This window comes from Gopherus evgoodei, chromosome 2, assembly GCF_007399415.2.
Source record: "Gopherus evgoodei ecotype Sinaloan lineage chromosome 2, rGopEvg1_v1.p, whole genome shotgun sequence".
In the NCBI taxonomy this organism is placed as follows: domain Eukaryota; kingdom Metazoa; phylum Chordata; order Testudines; family Testudinidae; genus Gopherus; species Gopherus evgoodei.
The window spans coordinates 172,057,374-172,076,665 of record NC_044323.1 but is presented as its reverse complement, the minus strand read 5'-3'; the positions used below and the strand labels follow the sequence as shown (position 1 = coordinate 172,076,665).

General features: G+C 46.6%; 2 protein-coding genes across 2 annotated transcripts in view; one reads left to right on the top strand and one right to left on the bottom strand.

Annotated features, from left to right (window-relative positions):
• Nucleotides 1-19,292, bottom strand: part of MYLK4 (myosin light chain kinase family member 4) — a 131,474-nt gene that overhangs the window by 109,102 nt on the left and 3,080 nt on the right. The window lies entirely within an intron of this gene.
• WRNIP1 (WRN helicase interacting protein 1) overlaps nucleotides 7,769-19,292 on the top strand; it is a 31,742-nt gene continuing 20,218 nt past the window's right edge. Inside the window, exon 1 of the mRNA XM_030552292.1 lies at nucleotides 7,769-8,498. Within this exon, the coding sequence (XP_030408152.1) occupies nucleotides 7,914-8,498 (585 nt within the window). The 5' untranslated portion in view covers nucleotides 7,769-7,913. The remainder of the gene's footprint in view (nucleotides 8,499-19,292) is intronic.

The following is a 19,292-nucleotide window of genomic DNA, read 5'->3' as shown; positions in this document are numbered from 1 at the left end:
GAATAGTACCTGGTTGCTGTGTTGTGACTCCCCAGTGCAGGAAAGAGATTCTTGGAGCCTTTTTCCTCCGCAAACAGCAGCGAGGCTAATAGATGGAGTTTGACTGGGATCTGTCCAAGAGGATCAGGACCACCTCTAGCTATGCTGGGGCCCTACACAGCCCCCCTGGGGATGTGTGTGGGGGGGGCTCTGTGGGTGGTGAAGGGGGCTGGCCCCAGGCCTTCACCATGGGGGGAGCTGGCTTGGGGGGCAGGAGGGAACCACCACCCCCAGCACTCACCAGTGGCACAACTGGGGCTGGGTCCCTGCACTTCCTAACACTAGTGAGTGCAGGCCCGGCTCTACTGCACCCCTTAGGGGATTGGGGATGGGGCTGGGGTGGGAAGAGGCAGGGCTGCGGCAGGGGCTTTGGTGAAGGGGTGGAGTGGGGGCATGGCTGGGGCGGGAAGAGGCGGGACTGGGGCAGAGCAGAGGTGAGGGCCATGGGGAAGAGCCAGAGCAGGAGCTGGAACAGCATGCAGCTGCGCAGGGCACCAGGAAATTTTGTGCCTCAAGTTTCCTGGTGCCCTATGCAGCTGTGTACTTCGTGTATGGGTAAGGATGATCCTGGAGAGGAGGTACGTTAAGTGCTGCATTAAGGAGGCTGTGTTGGTGAGTATCTGAGTGTCTATTGCAGGGAGTTTGTCAGTTTGACCGTGTGCTTGATTGTTTGAAAAGTGTGAATTGGGAGTGCTTTGTTCCAGGTGGGCCTTGGATAGTTATAAAAAGGCAAACAGAGGGATTTTGACTGGGAGTTCACCTGGGGAGAGCCCACTGATGCTTTCATCTTGCAGGCTTTTCTGAGTTGTTACTGCAACAGCTGAGGAAGCTCTTAGAAGGAAGGTAATATGGATGCTGAGCGATCCGCTGTTGTGACCTGCACAGGATGTGCCATGTTTGTCTTTCTTCCACAGGATGAAGCGACTTTGTCTGTACAAAGTGCAAGCTGGTATCCATATTGGAAGAGAAAGTTCAAGGTCTGGAGAAACAAGCATCAACCCTGCATTTCATAAGAGAAAATGAAGATTTCCTGGACAGATGTCAAAATATGCTTCTATAGGCACAACATTCTGAAGAATCAGAGCAGACTGCACAGCGGGGACAGAAGGATGGTGAAGAATATTAGCAGCATGTGACCTCCAGAAGAAGAAAGAGGAGCATCCATGTACCAGCAATGCAGATACAGGTGAGCAACCGTTTTCATGTTCTCTCCACAGGTACTAATGTAGAGAGTGGACTAGATGATACATCTGAGGGAAGGGAGCAGGAAGAGACTTCACCGATTGGAAGGCATAAGATGCACTGTCCTAGGAATGGGGGTTCCCCATGACCACCACTCCCAAGAAAAGGAGGCAGGTGGTGATGGTCGGGGACTCCCTCCTAATGGTGGAAGTCAACGAATGGCTACGCAGGTAGTGTCAGAGAGAAGGCTTTGGATTCTTTGACTATGGGATGTCAGAAGAAGAAGAAGAATTGGTTGGCAGAAAGAGGCAGGCTGGCTAGCCTAGTGAGGAGGTTTTTAAACTAGGTTCACCACGGGAAAGAGACCAAAGCCCTGAGGTAAGTGGGATACCAGGAGGAAGCATGAGCAGGAGAGCGCAAGAGGGGAGGACTCCTGCCTCATACTGAGAAAGCAGGATGATCAGTAAGTTATCTTAAGTGCCTATACACAAATGCAAGAAGCCTGGGAAACAAACAGGGAGAACTGGAAGTCCTGGCACAGTCAAGGAATTATGATGTGATTGGAATAACAGAGACTAGGTGGAATAACTCACATGACTGGAGTACAGTCATGGATAGATATAAACTGTTTAGGAAGGACAGGCAGGGCAGAAAAGATGGGGGAGTTGCATTGTATGTAAGAGATGGGGGAGTTGCATTGTATGTACTGTTCAGAGCTCCAGTATGAAACTGCAGAAAAACCTGAGAGTCTCTGGATTAAGTTTAGAAGTATGAGCAACAAGGGTGATGTCGTAGTGGGAGTCTGCTACAGACCACCAGACTAGAGGGATGAGGTTGAAAGGGCTTTCTTCAGGCAACTAACAGAAGTTACTAGATCACAGGCCCTGGTTCTCATGCGGGACTTCAATCACCCCAATATCTGCTGGGAGAGCAATACAGCAGTGCACAGACAATCCAGGAAGTTTTTGGAAAGTGTAGGGGACAATTTCCTGGTGCAAGTGCTGGAGGAACCAACTAGGGGCACAGCTCTTCGTGACCTGTTGCTCACAAACAGGGAAGAATTAGTAGGGGAAGCAAAAGTGCATGGGAACCTACGAGGCAGTGACCATGAGATGGTCGAGTTCAGGACCCTGACACAAGGAAGGAAGGAGAGCAGCAGAATACAGACCCTGGACTTCAGAAAAGCAGACTTTGACTCCCTCAGGAAACTGATGGGCAGGATCCCCTGGGAGAATAACATGAAGGGGAAAGGAGTTCAGGAAAGCTGGCTGTATTTTAAAGAATCCTTATTGAGGTTGCAGGAACAAACCATCCTGATGTGTAGAAAGAATAGTAAATATGGCAGGTGACCAGCTTGGCTTAACAGTTCAGGCATGCAGGAGTGAAATCAGGAAGGCTAAATCACACTTGGAGTTGCAGCAAGCGAGGGATATGAAGAGTAACAAGAAGGGTTTCTTCAGGTATGTTAGCAACAAGAAGAAAGTCAAGGAAAGTGTGGGTCCCTTACTGAATGGGGGAGGCAAACTAGTGACAGAGGAAGTGGAAAAAGCTAACGTACTCAATGCTTTTTTTTGTCTCTGTCGTCACAAAGGAGGTCAGCTCCCAGACTACTGCACTGGGCAGCATAGTATAGGGAGGAGGTGACCAGTCCTCTGTGCAGAGAGAAGTGGTTCAGGACTATTTAGAAAAGATGGACAAGCACAAGTCCATGGGGCCAGATGCACTGCATCTGAGGGTGCTCAAGGAGTTGGTGGATGTGATTGCAGAACCACTGGTCATTATTTTTGACAACTCACAGCAATCAGGGGAGGTCCCAGATGACTGGAAAAAGGCTAATGTAGTGCCCATCTTTAAAAAAGGGAAGGAGGAGGATCTGGGGAACTATAGGCCAGTCAGCCTCACCTCAGTCCCTGGAAAAATCATGGAGCAGGTCCTCCATGAATCAATTTTGAAGCACTTTGAGGATCACTTTGAAAGTGATCAGGAATAGTCAGCATGGATTCACCAAAGGCAAGTCATGCCTGACTAACCTACTTCTACGATGAGATAAGTGGCTCTTTGGATGAGGGGAAAGCAGTGGACGTGTTATTCTTTGACTTTAGCAAAGCTTTTGATCCGTTCTCCCACAGTGTTCTTGCCAGCAAGTTAAAGAAGTATGGGCTGGATGAATGGACTATAAGGTGGATAGAAAGCTGGCTAGATCATCAAGTTCAACAGGTAGTGGTCAATGGCTCCATGTCTAATTGGCAGCTGATATCAAGTGGAGTGCTCCATGCTTCAGTCCTGGGGCTGGTTTTGTTCAATATCTTCATTAATGATCTGGAGGATGGCATGGACTGCAAGTTTGCAGATGACACTAAACTGGAAGGAGTGGTAGATATGCTGGAGGGTAGGGACAGGATACAGAGGGACTTAGACAAATTAGAGGATTGGGCCAAAAGAAATCTGATGAGGTTCAACAAGGACAAGTGCAGAATCCTGCACTTGGGACAGAAGAATCCCATGCACTGCTACAGACTAGGGACCGAGTGGCTAGGCAGCAGTTCTGCAGAAAAAGACCTAGAGGTTACAGTGGACAAGAAGCTGGATATGAGTCAACAGTGTGTCCTTGTTGCCAAGAAGGCTAACGGCATTTTGGGCTGCATAAGTAGGAGCACTGCCAGCAGTTCGAGGGACATGATCATTCTCATCTATTCGGCATTGGTGAGGCCTCATCTGGAGTACTGGGTCCAGTTTTGGGCCCCACACTACAAGAAGGATGTGGAAAAATTGGAAAGAGTCCAGCGAAGGGCAACAAAAAGTGATTAGAGGTCTGGAGTACGTGATTTATGAGGTGAGGCTGATGGAACTGGGATTATTTAGTCTGCAGAAGAGAAGAATGAGGGGGGATTTGATAGCTGCTTTCAACTACATGAAAGGGTGTTCCAAAGAGGATGGATCTAGACTGTTCTCAGTGGTAGCTGATGACAGAACAAGGAGTAATGGTCTCGAGTTGCAGTGGGGGAGGTTTAGGTTGGATATTAGGAAAAACTTTTTCACTAGGAGGGTGGTGAAGCATTGAAATGGGTTACCTAGGAAGGTGGTGAAATCTCCTTCCTTAGAGGTTTTAAGGTCAGGCTTGACAAAGCCCTGGCTGGGATGATTTAGTGGGAAATTGGTCCTGCTTTGAGCAGGTAGTTGGACTAGATGACCTCCTGAGGTCCCTTCCAACCCTGATATTCTAAGATTAGCTACTTCAGATGGTATATTCCAGGACTGAATTTTGAAGATTGCTTTAAGCAAGTGTGTGGAGGAAAATATTTAAAAGCTGTCAGACAAACGACAGGCTGTAATCCAGGTAAAAATAACCCTATGGTTCCCATTACTCAGAGACTCTGAAATGCTTTTGGACTACACAGCTGCAAAGAGTGCTTCCTACTGTGAGAGAGAAGTACCCCTAATGGCAATAGAAAGCCTAAGTAGGCTCTGTGTAATCACTTAAAGTCCACATCCTTCCCCAGCTCATGATCACCAAGTGTGGCAATCTGTCTAATGAGAGTGACGTCCTAATGAAAAGGGCACATTTTTCCCTAGCTGACTGATGTTCAATCGGCTGGGGAAAATGTTAAAGGGGTGACAAGCCTAAAGATGCTGTGATCCTTCTGGCTCATGGCTGTATTTTAGAATCATAGGACTGGACGGGACCTTGAGAGGTCATCTAATCCAGTCCCCTCCACACATGGCAGGACTAAGTATTATCTAGACCATTCCTGACAGGTATTTGTCTAACCTGTTCTTAAAAATATACTGCTTCCCCCTATCCACAAGGCTTGTTACCCCATCAAAGAAAGCTATCAGGACTGTTATTTATCACCTCATTATCTTCTAGATGTTTGCAAATTGATAGCTTAATTTGCTCCACTATCTTTCCTGGTACAGAGAGGCAGATAGCAAGGAAAGAAAAGAAGAGGGTGGGGGGGCCTACTGACCACATCTGACTTCATTCCTCTCCATTATTATCTTAACACCTTCCTAAAACAACATGGTAAACAAGGGAAGGCTTGCAGGGTTCAAACAATTATGGAATTCAACAGCAGTGAGTGACCACTACAACACTGATAAAATAGACAGCAGAGCACCCCCAGCACTGTTTGGTAATCTGACAAAGCAGAAACCTGAGAGACTGGGCCTAGAGCCATCTGTCACCACAGAAACAGGATTAATATGCCCAAAATCTACCTTGTAACTCTGTGGCTGTGTTGGTGAGAAGGGAGAAGATGGACCTAGAATTAAGTGTTGTGGAGCATGGCTCTCCAACTCATTCCTGAGAGGCTTTTCCCTTCAGTCTTCTTCAGTAGGCCAGCATTCCTCTTTGGCCAGGATAGCTTTTGCTGTCGTCTTGGGCATACAAAGGCCTAAAGGCTACAGATATTTTCACCTGCACAGAGCCACAGACGCTTGCATGATTATGTGGGAAAGGGGCATGTATAATGTTATCTCTATCATTTGCATAATAGCAACATATCCATAACCCAAGTGAAATAAGATAGTTTAGAGCTGGGCAGGAATATAATATACTGACACTGCTAAGAAAATGTATATCCTTTTTCTCTCTCAGTCTTTTTCTTTAGATTGTAAACTCTTAAACTAGGACTTGATTTACTCCATACTCTGTAATGTGCCTTGGAAACTTTTGGGCACTGTATTAATAATCTATAAGCTTTCATCATGAGTTCAAACCAAAACCTCATCTGTTACCTTTTCTACTTACTAGTATTTTGCCAGACACTTTCAAGATTTAAGTCAGAAGACAGGTACTATTACATAGTAGCCAGACTTGTTTACATTTCAGTACCCCAGCACATTACATCTTTAACATTAGACTGACCTGGAAATTTACAAGACAGGAACAATTATATAATAATGAATAATTAAAACTAAATGTACAATAGGAGGAAAAAACAATATAACCTGGAAAGATTTACCATTAGGTCAACTTTAGGTGATGAACTATGATGCTAACTGTATTAGTTATTATACTTTCCTATCTAGTAAAACCCATGCTATGTTTTGTACAATGTAGGATACTGGGAAGACTTTTTAAAAAAACTAACAACATTTCTGACTCTTCTCGGGGGGGGGGGGGGGGGAAACAAACATGCAGGTATTTTGATAATTGGCCTGGAAATCTACAAAAAGCAAACACACAGGGCTCAGTTCTGATTTCACCTATACCAGTGTGAAATCAGAGAAACTCTGTGAAGTTACACTTTGGGATTTGCCTGCAGGAGTCAGGATTTATTTTTAAAATGTCTGAAGTGTGCAGTCAGAACTCAAGCTTTTGGTAAATTTCAATGGTGATATTCTACATCTCAAGGATGTGTAATAAAGTTCATGATTTTTCACTGTTTGAAATTGAGGTATGATCATGAGTTTTATTGGTACAGGTATTAGTTGTAACAATGATTATTGCTCAGAAGTGCATAGCATAATAAAAGAAAGGAAAGAGTGGAGATAAAGAAAGAAAAGTGAGACCACTTGCATGTGCAAAGTTAAGCATATGCACTTGTACAGATCAGGGCCTAAATCTCAGACACATTATTATTAGAAGCAGCAAAGAATCCTGTGGCACCTTATAGACTAAGAGATGTTTTGGAGCATGAGCTTTCGTGGGTGAATACCCACTTCCTCAGATGCATGTGGGTATTCACCCACGAAAGCTCATGCTCCAAAACGTCTCTTAGTCTATAAGGTGCCACAGGATTCTTTGCTGCTTTTACAGATCCAGACTAACACGGCTACCCCTCTGATTATTATTAGAAATATTTCAATATGTGACAGTTGAAAAGGAACATAAGAATTTTTTAAAGGAGTCTGCTCACTAAGTTTTCAAAATACTACTGAGTAGCATTAGGGACGGGCACCAGAAGTAACCCCAAACAAAATATTCTGGAATAAAAATATGTTTGAATACATTCAAATAATATGGATTTTCAGACAAAACACAACAATTCTTAAGACCCAGCAAAAAAAAACCAATCCTCATGATAAAATCCTCCTTATTCCTTTGGGGGAAGCCACCTGTGTTGTACCAGAGACACCTCTGATCCATCGCCCAGCCCTGAAGAAGACTAAGAGCTCTTTACAGCTGGAAAGCCAGTCTCTTTCACCAGCAGATATGTGAAAACCATAGAGAACCATAGGTGCTGGAACTAGGGGTGCTGTTGCACCCCCGTGGCTTGAAGTGGTTGCCATCAGATACAGGGTTTACAGTTTAGTTCAGTGGCGCTCAGCACCCCCACTGTACAAATTGTTACCACGCCTCTGAAGAGGCCCTCCATACAATAAGTTTGCTAGGGAGCAGGTCTAAATAAATCGGGGGAGAGAGGAAAACGTTGGTTACAACTTTCTGTGTCTCCTTTAGAGCAGGGAAGAAGCGAAACTAACCCACCTCTGCCCGCACAGCCGCAGGACTACATCTCCCGAAGGTCTACACGCTGCGGCAGCCTGCAGGAGGAGGACACGGGCGGGTCACTTTCGTTTCCCGCGTGCGAGGGTAGCGGCTGGGGGAGGAAGGCCTCAGCCTGCAGCTTTGAGCTGAGGCTCCCGGGGGGCATTTGCCAGCTTCTGGCAAGGGAGGCCTCTTGGGGGTGGGGCCGGGGGAGACGGCTGCAGCAGCTGTTGCTCTGCCCCGAGCGGGGAGCCGCAGGGGCATGGAGGGGGCCGGGGCGCAGCAGGAGGAGCAGCTGGTGCGCTGCCCCGTGTGCCTGTGGGAGCTGCCCGCCGCGCACATCAACTCGCACCTGGACGGGTGCTTGCAGGACTCGGGGGCGGGGAGGGGCGGCGAGCCGGAGCGGAGCCCGCAGCCCTCCAGCAAGAAAATGCGCTTTTCCGGGCTGCCGGGGGAGAGCAGCGGGGAGGAGGAGCCGGAGGGTGGGAGCGGCCCCGCCGCCCCCGTGTTTTCCCTGTTTCACAAGGGCCGGGCGGCTGTAGCCACCCCGGGAACTCCGGGCAGGGCAGTGGCGGCTCATAGGGCAGCGCCTGCTGCAGCAGCCCGAGGTCTGGAGCCGGGGGCAGGGTCGGCTGCCAGCCCCGGGGGCCACGCGGCTGCCCTGAGCGGGGAGACCGTGGCCCAGAAGCTGGAGGGGAAGCCCCTGGCCGATAAGCTGCGACCGGGCACCTTGGGGGACTACGTGGGGCAGGATCAGGTGCTGGGAGAACAGACCCTGCTGCGGTCCCTGCTGGAGGCCCACGAAATCCCCTCGCTCGTCCTCTGGGGGCCCCCTGGCTGCGGCAAGGTGAGTGGCGCCGGGGCGGCCCAAGGGAGCCCCTGCCTCAGTGTCACTAGGCCGCACAGCCTCCTCCTCAGTGGTCAGCCAGGCTTCCACGGGGGCACCAGCACACTGACAGGCGCCTCACAGATCCCAGCCAACACTGAAGGCTGGGGGCAGGTTTACCCAAATGTAGCTTCCCTCCCATTCTCTGCCCCTGCTCTGAACTTCTTTGCTCACCTGGTTAAATGAATACAGTAGGTAGGCAAAGTGAGGGAGGTAATATGTTTTATTGGACCAACTTCTGTTGGTGAGAGATAAGCTTTTGAGCCACACAGAGCTCATCTTCAGGTCTCTGTGGCTCCAAAACTTATCTCCATCCCCACCACAGAAGTTGGTCTAATAAAAGATAATGTCATCCCCACCTTGTCTCTCTAATAGCCGGGATGGACAGGGCTGCAACTGCACAAGTGTCAATTCCTTGCAGTCCAGCTACTCTGGGTATTCTAATTGTTCTGTGCATTTCCTTAGGGCTCAGTGCTGCCTTCAGTACTATGCATAGGCACTGACTCTGTGGTGGGTGCTCCAGGGCTGGAGCGACCACCAGGAAAAATTTAGTGAGTGTTCTGTAGCCAAGCTCCCCTCACCTCCTGCCCCACCTCCTCCTCCTCCCCCATGAGCGCACCATATCCCTGCTCCTCCACCTACCTCCCAGCATTTTCTGCCTGGCTGCCACCAAACAGCTGTTTGGCAGCATTAGCACACTCTGGGAGGAGCAAGAATGTGGTGCGCTCAGGGGAGGAGGCAGGGAATTTGGGGAAGAAGTTGGAATATTGGCAGGGAGGGGGTGGAGTTGGGGTGGGGACTTTGGAGGAGAGGTTGGAAAGGGGCAGGGGTGGGGCCTCATGGAAGGGGTGGAGTGGGGGCAAGGGCTAATGGGGTGGTCAGTGCCTATGCTGCCATGGGGCAGCGCCTACCAGGGAATTACATGGCCTTCCCTGGAACGACTGGTGGTAATAAGCAGGACACTGGACAGTCTCTCTGTATCAGGTCCTGGTAGAAGATGGCTCTGTTTAGCTTCTGTAAGGTGCTGAGCTGTATGCTGCCAGTACTCAACCAATAATAACCAACAATATAGTCCCTCACCTCAAAAAGTCTGCTAATAGATCAATTTATTTGCTTCTAATTCATAGATTCCACGTCCAAAAAGGACGACTGTGATCATCTAATCTGACCTCCTGTATAACTGAGGCCGTACAACTTCCCCAAAAATAATTCCTAGAGCACATCTTTTAGAAAAAAAATCCAATTTTGATTTTAAAAAATGGCAGTTATGGAGAATCCACCATGACCTTTGGTAAATTGTTCCTATGGTTAGTTGCTCCTGTGGTTAAAAAATTATGCCTTATTAAATTTTGCATCTTATAAATGTACTTATTGCAAGAATAATAATGGTGTTTCTATTAGAGAGAGAATCTGAAATGCACTGTATGAATCTTGAGGGGAGCGGGTTTTTGGGGGGGAAGGCAGGATTGTTTTCTTTTGATTTTGTTCAAGCCCTTCTCTGTAAGTAAATATGTATTTCTAAGTTAGTTAACTTTCAGCTTTTTCTGGTCTCAATGTTCTCTCTCTCTTTCTTCCTGCTTCCACACTTCTTCTATCCTTTTTATTCACTGACTGATTAATTTAAAAAAGCTACTTGAATTGTAAACATGAGTATATGTCTGCAGTCCTGCAACATTTTTCTGTGCTGAGACAAAGCCCCATTACCCTCAAGTGATCCCTTTTCCTTTGTGTTCAGGTCTGCCTAACACCATTTCCAGAATATTGGTAGAATTCAGCTTTATCTTGATCCCTCCTCTACTAAAATCTTAAAATATGGCTCAATCACTTCTCATTTAAACTGCTGGAAGTTTCTTTTCTTTTCTTTTTTTTAAGTATTCTTCCCTAAATTTCTGGTCTGCAAACTTCACGTCCACACAGCTAAACCAAGATGACTCTAATGATGAGAAACAGAACTACATTGTTGTCTGTCATCTTCCTTGGCTTTTTGTCTTTGCTAGACCTAAGTATATCAAATAAGATTTTAGACTAAAGAAATAATGGGGGATCTTACTGTGTGTGGATACAGTACTCTAAGAAACTAGTCTGATGGGGAAAAACTGCCCCTTCAGAGAAGGGAAGGGAGAACCTCAGTCAGCATTCAAAATCAAAAAGACCTTAGAAAGATGACTGCTCATACCACACAGTGACTGGGCAGATGGTGAAAGCTTTCTGTTGTTAAAAGTCTGTATCTACCAATAAACACCTCTCCAGAATTTATTTATTTTCTGGCTTTTAAAAATAATTTAAATTAATAAATCATTCAGTATCAATTTACTGAGACAGTATAGCAGATAAAGGTAAAATCATTTGGCACATCATCAGAATCTTATCAAAGCTTAAAAGACCTTAAAACATCTCAGAAAAAAGACTGCTCATCTTTAAATATTTATTTGTAACCTAAGCAATATAAATAAAAAACTATATTTTGCAGCAAAGAACCAAGTAATCTTGTATTTCCCATTTTTTAGAAGAACGATTGCTTCCCCCCCTTTCGGTCTTGTCTCCAGTACAGACTTTCTTGTGTTTCCTTAAGACTTTGCTCCACCATCTTAGCCAGGCTTTTCAGTGGAGAAATGTTAACAGACACCATGTGTAATTTAGCTTCAAGTGTATCAAATCTTGATTCTAAGCCTTAGATACCAGAAAAATCATCTCAAGTGTTTGTGTTGAAGTAGGAATAGCATCAGATACCTTAGGCTAAATTCAGAAGTGATACATAAGATGGTGTAAGTTAGACTCCCTTAGAGCTATTAACAACTTCTACCCATGTCTGCACTACAGGTGGGATCGACATTTTGAGATCAATCCACCAGCAGTCAATTTAGCAGGTCTGGTAAAGATCCACCAAATCGACTGCAGATTGCTCTTCAGTCGACCCCTGTACTTTACCCCCAATGAGAAGAGTAAGGTAAGTCAATGGGAGATTTTCTCCTGTCAGCCCCCCTGTGTAGACCCTGACCTAAGGTGTTACAACCTCAGGTACGTTGGCTACATTATTCACGGAGCTGGAGTTGTGTAGGTCGACTTACCGCAGTAGTGTAGACATAGCAGGGAATCCAGTTGCAGGATTCTACAACATTTCTGTAGGTCCCTTAATTGTCATAAAAGTATCAGTTAAGAATTTTTCTGAAGCCCCATCGTTGTTTTTTCAGTCCTTTGAAATAGGGTAGCAGTCTTACATTGCCTCCTTAAAACCAAAACTAACAATATCAAGAATGCTTAACATAATTTGTAAATTTCAGAATCGGCTCTGCCATCTCTTATTCCTAGAAAAGCCTCAATAGCCTTCTTGCTAAGAAAAATAAGTTTTCAAACCTACCAAACAGCTAAATAACAATATTAATATCCACATGAACCCCAATCATATCGTTCATCTAAAGTTGAATAATGTGAGCATATATACAGTTAAGGTGTATGAGAAACACTCCATAAAGAGTCTTATCCCATTATTTTTCTTATCTTCAAAAACAAGAAAAAGGGAGTACCCAGAGGCACAGTTAATATCCACCCATTCTCAGGTCTCAAACTTTCTGTAACATTGCTGAAGTTGTTCTTATCCCATCTACATTTGGTCCCAGTTCAGGGGGATCTGGTGCAGACAATGGTAGAGAAAGAGGTGGGTGTGTGTGTGTGCTAGAGAAGGAGAGACTAGACAAATTATGTTGAATTCAGCCCTGACTGAATGCATATGTTTGAGAGGGTGTGGTCAAAATAATGAGACCAAATGAATGTACCTTTAGATTGGATTGTTTTTAAGTTTTCCTGCTATTGAAAGATTTGTCATGTTTTCCAAAAGGGGTACAGTCTTTAAAAGCCTGTTTTCTCAGTTGGGTTTGTTAAGGTCATGGATGTGTTTGCAACCTTGTCCCTCTGCTCTATTCTTTTATGAACCCAAAACTCTCTTGCTAACCCACCTTCTTTTATTTTATTATGTATTATTTATATTTTACAGCACCCACAAGCATGCTAGTAACTTATGTTCTTTTATACATTTCAATAGCCTTGCTCATAGAAAACATGAGCAGATAGAGCATGTAAATAGCATGTTTCAAAGAAATGCCATGATTATCTACCAGTGGACCCTGACTGTTCAAATTTAAAAAAGAAAAAAACCTCTTATGAATGTCTATAATGGCCCAGCTGCTCAGATCCAAGTTTGCAATTTGAGTAAGCTGTGCTGTGATTTATGACACTTTAATACAGGGATTTAGATTTTTGCTTATCTGCCATGGGACAGCAGGGGGATGTCCACACCAGTAGCTCAAGCACAGAATAACTTTGCTGTTACAAATAAGCTTTGGGACTGCAAAATCTTAATAATTTTGTATTTCAATGTGATAACCTTCTTCTTTTTTTTTTAAGCATGCCGTTACCCAGTTACCAACATTTCCCCCGCGCCCTGCCATAGTTTAACTGGAACACTGTTGCCTAGAAAATTTAGGGCAGAGAGCATTTAGCCACTGTTGCTTGGGTTTGTGGGTGCAATCCTATACTAGGTTAGTGTAGGTAATGTTTATAGGAATGTGTAACACCATAACATAGCAAGCTGTCCTTGCAATTTGTATTACATTTCATTGGGCTTATTTTTATCTATCTTTAACCAATCCCTTGTATGTGCTTTATTCAAAACTTCATCATGAGAAGACACAAAATATTTGCAGATTGGAATTCTGGTCTCTTGGGTGTAAAATGTGCTGTAACTGATCCTCCCCCCCTCCCTTCTAATTAGCAATTGAGGCATCATCTGAACTATTTGAATATTTGGTTACATTTTATGTCCCCTCCTAATCCTTTGGGGCCTAAGCTAAAGCCCACTGAAGTCAATGAAAGTCTTTCCATTGACTTCAGCGAGTTTTAGTTCAGATCTTAACTAAGAATCAAGATGACTTCTACAACAGCGCAGAGTTTAAAATTAAAAACAGATAAGGAAAAATGATTGGTTCTTAATGGGAGCAGAGAGAGTCTCCAAACATAATGGGATTGACTCTGATCTTGCACTGGTATAAAGCAGGAGTAGAGTTGTGCAAATAAGGGTTTTTTGGTTTGCTGGCAATTCCAGGGGGGAAAAATCATTTAAAATCAGACCAAACCCAAACATTTTGGATAATTGAGAAGTTTGGTCAATCCAAAATGAAATGTGTCATTTAGATTTTGAGCAATTTGTACATTTTGAATTTTTTAAATAAAATTGAAGGAATTATTGAAACAGGTCATATGGAAACAAAAAATCAAAATGTTAAAGAAAATGTTTCATTTTTTTCATAACATTTTTGGGGGCTGTAGGGGTAGAAGCTGGACACAATTTGGTGAAAACAACATAAATTCATAGACTGTTTTGGTATCACCAAATATGGTTTGTTGTTGTTTTTGTTTTTTTGTTTAGGTTTTTGTTGTTCTTGTTGGTTTTTCAAAAAAAAAAAAATTAGGACAAAAATTTTTACCCAGCTCTCATAAGGCGTAACTTCATTGAGGTCAATGGATTGATACTGGTGAAAGTGAGATCAGAATTGGCCCATTGTATTTGTAAAGCAGTCTGAATATAAAGGGACAAATTCAGATTTAGTGTAAGCAGGCACAGCTCTGCTTTCAGTAAGTATAATTCAGTGGCCTTGTGCCTGTTTACACCTGATCTGAATTGGGTTCTGTAGGTGCTATCAGCCAGATTCTGACGCTGTTTACAGTGATCAATACCATACTCCTCAAGTAGTTTATAGTAGGCTATTTTTGGAGTCAGGTAGCACCCAAGGTGAGTAAGCATATTAAAGTCTTCCCATAGCTAAGTGTTGTCAATTTTTAAATTTTTATTGTCTCCACAGCCATTGCCACAGTTGAGCCATGCTCATCTGCTGCCCTGCCAGCTTCCTTCAGTCTGAAGCTGACTTGACCTTGTGTCTCCCAGGCAGAATGGGGTTCCACAAGACTAGTTCAATAATATATCTGCTGACACTCATAGTTTGGCTGGGGCAGATCACAGGTTTTGTAAACCCATCCCAGGGAACTGCTCTCCTGGCTGGTGTCCCGGGGCTGTTGGCAGGGTAGGTATCTGTAGCAAGGCTGTGAAATGAGCATATTTAGTTCCTTTCAGTGCTGCTCCATCCCAGCTGGCTGTCTCCATCTATAATAGCAGTTGCTCCCAGTCCTGCTCCTTGCTTTGCATTGGTGCTAAAGTTGTGGTCTTCAAACTATGGGACAAGTCCTATTCTCACTTAAGTAAATGCCATTGAATTAAATAGGTGTGGGAGCAGTGCTCATATTGGCTATTAGCAAAGAAGACTACTGAAACAAGAAGTACTTGTACATTGTTCCAGTATGAGGAAGCAGACTATTAGCTTGCTAAAATGTCTCCTCCAATTTACTGTGTTGTGTTCTGATGGGAAATACTTTTAATTCATCTAAAAAACAAGCTTCAGTGTAACACTAACAATAAAGCCCACTTATGTTGTAAAAATCTAGGAACTTAATTTCATTTCAGATGTCCATATAATATCTGGTGCTTTCTTCTCCTTATACCATGCTGGATTTTAGTAGTAGTCAGATTTCATTTCATCCCCAGAATACACTATAACTAAATTTGTTGGAAAAGGCTATAGTAGTTTGGCACATTTCCTCAAGCTTGTCTGTGCAAGCAATAGCAGCAAAGAATCCTGTGGCACCTTATAGACTAACACGTTTTGGAGCATGAGCTTTCGTGGGTGAATACCCACTTCGTCAGATGCATTCACCCACGAAAGCTCATGCTCCAAAACGTCTGTTAGTCTATAAGGTGCCACAGGATTCTTCGCTGCTTTTACAGATCCAGACTAACACGGCTACCCCTCTGATACTTGTACAAGCAATTGCATTCTTGGGTGGAGTTGTACTTTGGGCTCCTATTATGTCTCCACTAGAATATATATTTTCTGGCTTCATTGTAGTTTGATACAGTACAAAAATTGTATAGTATGCTGCAGGGCCAGCTCTAGCAATTTCGCTGCCCCAAGCACGGCGGCACACTGTGGGGGGCGCTCTGCCGCTCGCTGGTCCCACAACTCCGGTGGACCTCCCGCAGGCTTTTCTGTGGATGGTCAGCTGGTCCCGCAGCTGCGGTGGAGCTGCTGCAGGCGTGTCTGCGGGAGGGCCACCGGAGCCGTGGGACCAGTGGACCGTCCGCAGCCACGCCTGCGGCAGCTCCACCAGAGCCAACTGCCACCCTCCCAGCAACCGGCAGAGCGTCCCCTGCGGCATGCTGCCCCAAGGACGTGCTTGGCACGCTGTGGCCTGGAGCCGGCCCTAGTATGCTTTTAGCTCTGGCTACAGGCATTATATCAAAATGCATAAATGAAAAAGTGAACTCAGTGGAAACTGATGGGGAAATAAGGAAACAATCCACACCTATGTAATAGGCAGTTTAATTCTAAAGGACTGATAGCACAGAATAATAAGGAAGAGGCCAAGAATATGATGACTGCTTTCAGCATTAGTTTTGAAATGCAGTTTACCCTATCCTAATGGCAGGACCTCTTACCTTTTGTGTGAAGGGAATAGTATTGAGATTCATCAGCTTAAAAACTGTTACCAAGTCGTCAGTTGAAATCTGTGACTCTAATGTTACCGCAGGGCCAGCTTGGTTGGCAAGTTTGTAGAAATTTTGATGGAGCCCAGAACCTGCCCCCCCCAACTCCGCCCCCACCTGCCTAAGGCTCTGGGAAGGGTTTGTAGGGGGGAGGTCTGGGGTGCAGGTCCTGGGCTGGGGATTAGGGTGCAGGGTGTAGGCTTTGGGTTGGAGTTTGGGTTCTGGGTGCAGGCTCTGGGCTGGGGCAGGAGGGGGTGCAGGCTCTGGGTGTGCAGGAGGGGGTGAGGTGTGCAGGCTTTGGGATGGAGTTTGGGTGCAGGCTCTGGGAGGGAGTTTGGGTGTGGGAAGGGGGAGGTCGTGCATGCTCTGGGAGGGAGTTTGGGGATAGGAAGGAGTGCAGGGGTGAGGGCTGTGGGGCTGAGGATGAGGGATTCATGATGCAAGACAGGGTTCAGGGCTAGGCCAGAGGGTTGGGGTGAGGGCTGTGGGGCTGAGGATGAGGGGTTTATGATGCGGGGGGCTCAAGGCTGGGGAAAAGGATCAGGGTGCGGAGGGATGACGGGTTCATGATGCGGGGGGCCTCAGGGCTGGGACAGAGGATCAAGGTGTGGAGGGATGAGGGTTGGGGCTGAGGATAAGGGGTTTATGCTGCGGGGGTCTCAAGGCTGGGGCAGAGAATCAGGGTGCGGGGCGATGAGTGCTCTGGCTGAGGACGAGGGGTTCATGATGCGGGAGGCTCAGGGCTGGGGCAAAGGATCAGGGTGCGGGGGGATGACATGCTCATGATGCAGGGGTGCTCGGCTGGAGCAGAAGATTAGGGTGCAGGGGGATGAGGGCTCTGGCTGGGGATCTGGGGTTCATGATGCAGGGGCGGCTCAGGGCTGGGGCAGAGGATCAGGGTGTGGAGGGATGAGGGTTGGGGCTGAGGATGAGGGGTTTATGCTGCGGGGGTCCCAGGGCTGGGGCAGAGAATCAGGGTGCGGGGGGATGAGTGCTCTGGCTGAGAACGAGGGGTTCATGATGCGGGGGGCTCAGGGCTGGGGCAAAGGATCAGGGTGCGGGGGGATGACATGTTCATGATGCAGGGGGGCTCGGCTGGAGCAGAAGATTAGGGCGCAGGGGGATGAGGGCTCTAGTTGGGGATGAGAAGTTCATGATGCGGGGGGGGCTCGGTTGGGGCAGAGGATCAGGGTGTGGAGGGATGAGGGTTGAGGCTGAGAATGAGGGGTTCATGCTGTGGGGGGGGGCTCAAGGCTGGGGCAGAGGATCGGTGCAGGGGGATGAGGGCTCTGGCTGGGGCAGAGGATCAGGGTGCGGGGGGATGAGAGTTGGGGCTGAGGATGAGGGGTTCATGCTGCAGGGGGGCTCAGAGCTGGGGCTGAGGATTCGGGTGCAGGGGGATGAGGGCTCTGGCTGGGGATGAGGGGTTCATGATGCGGGGGGATGAGGGCTCTGGCTGGGGATGAGAGGTTTGGGGCATTGGGGAGGCTCAGGGTGAGGGTGGAAGCACAGGGTAATGGCAGCCTGCCCTGCCAGTAGGGGATGGCAGGCGCTAGGACCCTGGGCAGCAGACGGTGGTTCTGCTGGGAGCCCAAGCAGGCAGGGACACAGAAGGGGGGATATGCTGGGGTGGCAGGCGGGGGCTGGCACCCGCTCCAGGCAGGGATGCGGCGGGCAGGGGAAGGCCCCCTGATCCAGGCAGGGCCAGGGGAGAGACCCAGCTCCAAATATTGCTAGAGCAGGGCCCCAAGCCCTGAATATTCCTGGGGCCCGGGCACCGCAAACATATATAACCTGCCGCATATGAGCACAGAATAATAAGGAAGAGGCCAAGAATATGATGACTGCTTTCAGCATTAGTTTTGAAATGCAGTTTACCCTATCCTAATGGCAGGACCTCTTACCTTTTGTGTGAAGGGAATAGTACTGAGATTCATCAGCTTAAAAACTGTTACCAAGTTCTCAGTTGAAATCTGTCACTCTAATGTTACCCCAGGGCCGGCTCCAGGCCACAGTACGCCAAGCGCGTGCTTGGGGCGGCACGCTGCTGGGGGCGCTCTGCCGGTTGCCAGGAAGGCGGCAGCCGGCACTGCTGGACCTCCCACAGGCATCCCTGCGGAGCGTCCACTGGTCCCGTGGCTCCAATGGAGCATCCGCAGGCACACCTGCGGGAGGTCCACCAAAGCCATGGGACAGGCGAGCGGCAGAGCGCCCCCTGTGGCGTTCCGCCGTGCTTGGGGCAGCGAAATTGCTAGAGCCGGCCCTGTGTTACCCTCAAGTTTATTCCTCCAAATGTTTTTCTTTATCTAAATAATTTTTCAGAACATCCAAAAATATTTATATCTTTGGGGGAGAGGAGCCTGGCAGGAGAGAAGGTTGTTTTATTTTAAAAATAGCATATTCAAGGACCCTAGCTCAGATTTGCTTCACAGGAAAATACAGTAATTGCAAACTTTTTTAATACCAAATATGAATGTTTTTTTTTAAGTTGTTTGCAAGAGAGGGACATAGATACAAGTGGCAGATCTGACCTGCGTTTTTGAATCCTGGATGCATTGACTTACAACTGTAGAAGGTAGAAGTGAAAATTGGCTTCCCCTGCATTCTTCTGCAAGGCCTTTATTTAGCACAGTACTTAAGCATATGTCAATCTTACACGGTACTTAAGCATATGTCAATCTTAAGTGTGTGAGTGGTCCCATTAACATGTGGAATCACTGCCTAAATTCACTGTGGGGCATACCTTGCTGAGTGGAGCTAAAGGACAAATTCAGGAAAGTGAACAGCCAGCTGGTCGAGTCATCTATTTCTTCTGCCACTTTCAAAGAAAATGGGAGATCAGTTTTTGTTTTCAGCCTTTAGACTGGGTGAGCCAATGAGTCAGTGCACCCAGTATTTTAAAGTGTGGGCATACTCCCCTGCCTCTGTTTCTGAATCTTATCATCCCACTTTGTAGAGACACACCAACTTTGGTTTTACCTTGGCAACTTAATTTATAAAGCGATAATGTTTTGGTTTTGTTTTGTTTTGTTTTGTTTAGATGTCTTTGCTTCCTGACCGAAGAAAGGTTTGAGGGGCAGCTTTAGTGGTGATCTCCTGAGCAGAGCAGGACAGGCAATTTAAAGTGTTCCAGCGTAGTCTTCTTGAGCACTCAAACAGGGAAA